General features: G+C 36.8%; 1 protein-coding gene across 1 annotated transcript; it reads left to right on the top strand.

Moving 5' to 3' along the window:
- Positions 1-404: 404 nt before the first annotated feature.
- Positions 405-3,670, top strand: LOC127180810 (extracellular calcium-sensing receptor). Its single transcript, XM_051135116.1, has 6 exons — positions 405-613; positions 841-1,129; positions 1,232-1,984; positions 2,107-2,334; positions 2,494-2,617; positions 2,757-3,670. The coding sequence occupies exons 1-6, from the start codon at positions 405-407 to the stop codon at positions 3,668-3,670; spliced, it is 2,517 nt and encodes an 838-aa protein (XP_050991073.1).
- The last annotated feature ends 1,642 nt before the right edge of the window (positions 3,671-5,312 follow it).

Here is a 5,312-nt window from a genome sequence, read left to right as displayed (position 1 = left end):
GTCCAAACTGCACCCCCACCACGGATTAGCAAACACTAGAATAACCTCACAATGAAGAGAAGAAGGGGAGAAAAGTGAAGAAAGAAACAAAAAACTAAAAAAGCTAGGCAACTACAAAACAACGAAAGGAACAGAGGGAAACCTCCACGCACTCACCGCACACTCCCGCACTCACTCCACAGACGCCCACGCATGCACACGAGAGAGAGAGAGAGAGAGAGAGAGAGAGAGAGAGAGAGAGAGAGAGAGAGAGAGAGAGAGAGAGAGAGAGAGAGAGAGAGAGAGACTGTCATATCATTTGTTATGTTCTCAATCATTCACCCATATTAAGTCAGTCTATAAAAGTGCAAATATGGTGTCAGGTCAGTTGCATTTGGTAGCCAGATTTGAGATTAATCTTTAGGATGCTTCTCTTTCTTTACACATTCCTTATTTTCCATCACCTTCAGACAAAGGTGGAAAACACACTTTGCCGAATGATGGGAGAACCTAAGTACCCACTATTTTCCAAGGATGGAGATGTAACTATTGGAGGAATTTTTGCAGTCCACAGTAAAGAAACATTACCTTCATTTGAGTTTAGGCAAAAACCTCAGCCTCTATCATGCTCCAGGTTTGTTACACTGGACAAAAATTTGATCAGAGAACATAGACAGATGTTTAAAATTAAAACATCATATCTAAAAGTCAATTTTACTACAGTGATTTACGAATAGATCTGTAATATTATGATTTTTTCATATTTCAGTATGCAATATATAACAGAATGCACATACTGTCTTTTACTTCATGTTATTTGTGTTTTTTCTTAGTAGCATTTCATCATACTTATTTTTACAGTGTAAATCTAAGAGATTTCCGGCTGGCTCAAATAATGATTTTTGCCATTGAGGAGATTAACAGAAGTGAAAGTTTGCTCCCAAATGTTTCTATTGGTTACCAAATTTATGACACCTGTAGCTCAAGACTATCTTCTATGAGTGCAACTATGGGACTGATGAATGGACCAGAATTTCCAGTAGGGGAGAGATGCAATGGACAGTCTTCTATACATGCGATCATAGGAGAAACAGAGTCTTCTGCCACAGTGATTCTGTCCAGAACTACCGGACCTTTTAAAATTCCAGTGGTAAGGAGTAATAACACCAATTTTATATGCATTTATTTATTTAATCCCTATACTGATGAATGTTCCATTTGTTTTTTTTTTTTGTTTTTTTTTTTTCCCTAGATAAGTCACTCAGCCTCATGTGAATGTCTCAGCAACAGAAAAGATTACCCGTCATTTTTCAGGACTATTTCTAGTGATTACCACCAAGGCAGAGCACTTGCATACATAGTCAAGCACTTAGGCTGGTCTTGGGTGGGAGCTGTGAATAGTGACAATGACTATGGAAATGGTGGAATGGCCATATTTCTGAATACAGCACAGAAGGAGGGGATTTGTGTAGAATACTCTGTAAAATTCTACCGAACAGAGCCAGAGAAACTAAAAAAAGTGGTAGATACAATAAAAAAAAGCACTGCAAAAGTGATTGTTGCATTTGTTTCATTTCTTGAGATGGGCTTATTAATTGAACAGCTGACTGTTCAGAACATTACAGGCTTCCAAATAATCGGAGTAGAGGGTTGGATAACCTCAAAGAATTATATCAATTCAAACAGTTTTCGTGTGCTGGGAGGGTCACTTGGTCTTGCACTGAGAAAAATTAACTTTGAAGGGTTTTCAGATTATGTTATAAAAGCATTCTGGGACACAGCTTTTCCCTGCTCACATGTTGAGAGAAATATTTCTCAATATGCAGTAAGCTGCAGGAGAAATCAGGATCTACTTGACCTAAAAAACTACAATGAAGATGTACCTGAACACAGGTATTCAAGCCATGTCTACAAGGCAGTTTATGCTGTGGCTCATTCACTGCACAATCTACTGTGCAAAGAACAAGAAAGTTGTGATAAAAACCTGACAATGCAACCACAGCAGGTAAAAGATAAAAGACAGATTAGGAGAAAGCAGTAACAATATTATTTGTTAGAAAATGTGTTAAAATACCTAAGAATTGTTCTTAATGAATTAATTAGTTTGTTTATTTACGTATGTGTTAGGTGGTTGAGGGTCTAAAAAAAATCAATTTCACCGTAAAGTTTGGAGATCATGTGTGGTTTGACCGAACTGGTGCCACAATAGCCCATTATGAAGTTGTGAACTGGCAGCAAGACTCAGACAGATCATTCCAGTTTAAACCAGTGGGATACTATGATGCCTCATTGCCTCCTGACCAGCGCTTTGTCCTCAATTCTGAAAACATAATTTGGGCTGGAGGACATCTGAAGGTAAATAAATAAACAAATTCAAAATGACGTTTAAGTGAGGGAAAATTCTACACAAACACACACTTATTGGAGCAATACTTAGTATAAATATCAGAATTACTGGAAGAAATTGGAAATTTAGAGCATAAAGACCAACTGCTTATTTATTTACGTATGTAGAAGCCAAGATCTGTGTGCAGTGAGAGCTGTCCTCCAGGCACTAGGAAGGCTGCCCAGAAAGGAAGACCTGTCTGCTGTTATGACTGTATTCCATGTGCAGAAGGAGAAATCAGTAATGAGACAGGTAAACCTCAGTCCATCTCACTGTTTCAAAGAAAACTGGTTAGCTGTTCTTTTTGTTTTCTTTTTCTTTTGTTAAGGAGTTAATGAAGGACATACATTTCCTTTTGTCACTAACTGTAGTGATTATGACTTCTTTCCAGATTCAAATAACTGCAAGCCGTGTCCAGGGGAATACTGGTCTAATGCTGAGAAAAATAAATGTGCGTTAAAGGCTGTAGAGTTTCTGTCATTCACAGACATTATGGGTATAGTGCTAGTCTTTTTCTCACTCTTTGGAGTAGGATTAACTGTGCTGGTGGCCATCTTGTTTTACAGTAAAAAGGACACCCCCATAGTAAAAGCTAACAACTCGGAGCTGAGCTTCCTGCTGCTGTTCTCATTGTCTCTGTGTTTCCTCTGTTCACTTACTTTCATTGGTCGACCCACTGAGTGGTCCTGTATGTTGCGTCACACAGCGTTTGGGATCACCTTTGTCCTTTGTATTTCCTGTGTTTTGGGGAAAACAATAGTGGTGTTAATGGCCTTCAAGGCTACACTTCCAGGAAGTAATGTCATGAAATGGTTTGGGCCTGCACAGCAACGACTCAGTGTTCTTGCCTTTACACTTATTCAGGTTCTTATCTGTGTGCTATGGCTAACAATATCTCCTCCATTTCCCTACAAAAATATGAAATATTACAAGGAAAAGGTCATTATTGAATGCAGTCTGGGTTCTACTATAGGTTTCTGGGCTGTTTTGGGTTATATTGGCCTACTGGCTTTCTTGTGCTTCATTCTAGCTTTTCTGGCTCGCACACTGCCTGATAACTTCAATGAAGCCAAATTCATCACATTCAGTATGCTCATATTTTGTGCTGTATGGATTACATTTATTCCATCTTATGTTAGTTCTCCTGGAAAATTTACTGTAGCTGTGGAGATATTTGCCATTTTAGCCTCAAGCTTCGGTTTACTATTCTGCATATTTGCACCTAAATGTTATATTATCCTGTTTAAGCCTGAACAAAATACAAAGCAACATGTGATGAGAAAAACATCTACAAAGACCCATTAGCCATGTTTTCACTGTCAGGCCAAAAGTGAATGTGCTAGTGCATGCCAGGTACAGTCATCTACATAAATTTGATGTAAACACATGAATGTTTATTAATATCTTTATGTGTAAGACTTTGGACTTCTAAACCCTAAAGGAGCATGCAACTGAACAACTATGTGTGTTTTCTTAGTTAACACCAGTTTAATTTAGCATGACTGATGTCCACTGGTGACACATTAATAAATCACTGTCATTGTAAAAAAAAAAAAAATCGTAAATCATTGGTATATAAAATATTAATATTAGAGTCTTTCTTAAGTCTTATGCAAGGACTAAATGTCCGGTTCTGTCAAGTTTGTCTAGTTGTTATCTAGTTGTTATTCATTTTGTATCCTTTCTGGTGAAATGGTGGGGTTGTTTGACAATTGGCCCCATATGGCTCATTGTTAGCCCTGGCTCACACTGGTCTAGCAATGGAAAAGCAGCTATTAAGAAATAAAATGACATATCTATATTAGTGCTCATTCATTCATTCATTCAATTCATGAGTTTATTCAGAATGTCGGTGAAGTTAAAACAGTAGAGCACGTTGATAGTTATGTTAGCATGATATACAATAAATACAGTGTAAATCACTTTGAATAAAAAATAAATTAATTTAACCCCTTTGGGGTCTGAAGGTCTTTTGGCACTCTGGAGAAGTTTTGACATGCCCTGATATTTGTGCTTTTTTCAGTATCTTAAAAAAACATGTTAATGGCTAAAGTATGATTGCATTGTAATCAGCACACACTGGGCTACAATAATATGCAAGCAACATTAATGTACATGTTTGTGTTTTTGAGAAAACTACATTTATGAGTGGTTAGTGAAAAACTAAATTTTTAAGTCACTGAAATAAGGCCATGAAACACATTCAGAACATTACTTTACAAGATGCTTTTGAGGACTGGATATGGTAGGCTAGAGTTTTTTTCTACAAGATGATGTGAAAATCATCCCATTCACTCGTTTACAGAAAACAAAAATGTAAATTTTCTAAGACATGTTTTGTGATCGAAAGGGAATATGCGAGGAAGTGACAACGGCCATGAATATTTAGTGATCCACACCTGAGAGGCAAAAGGCCCTTCCCTAATGGCCCATCAATGAGACTGTGACGGTCAGGTAGAAACAATGTGAGAAGATTCAAAGAATTTTAGATTATTTGTATTTTATTTACAACACAGTATAATCCAAACATACATAATAAAGGTCAAAAGCACATTATTGACTACACTGATGTTGACTACACTGATGTTTTTTGAATTCTGTTCAACAAGTGAAACAAGTAAATTATTTATTTAAGTGATTGCTGCTTCTTTCCATGGATTCAAGAAACAAAACTCATCATCAGTAGTCCAGGAACTTTACCATAAAATATCAGTGTAGTTGAACATCTGATGTTGGTACAGCACTCTTCATGTGGCATTCATGTAGCATTCATCTGTGGTGCAGGTATCAGATCACTAGAAAAACATGTGAGCATGTTAATATCAGGAGCATCTGTAATATATACATGTAGTATGATTTTGTAGTCATAGATTAACACATGCTTTATACTATCATAAAAAAATGACATTTTATATCTGAGAACTAATTATGTTTTAGCACGTTAAAC

The sequence above is a fragment of the Labeo rohita genome, chromosome 18, assembly GCF_022985175.1.
Source record: "Labeo rohita strain BAU-BD-2019 chromosome 18, IGBB_LRoh.1.0, whole genome shotgun sequence".
Lineage (NCBI taxonomy): Eukaryota > Metazoa > Chordata > Actinopteri > Cypriniformes > Cyprinidae > Labeo > Labeo rohita.
Note: the sequence above shows the minus strand (reverse complement) of the source record. Positions and strands in the feature narration are given on the sequence as shown.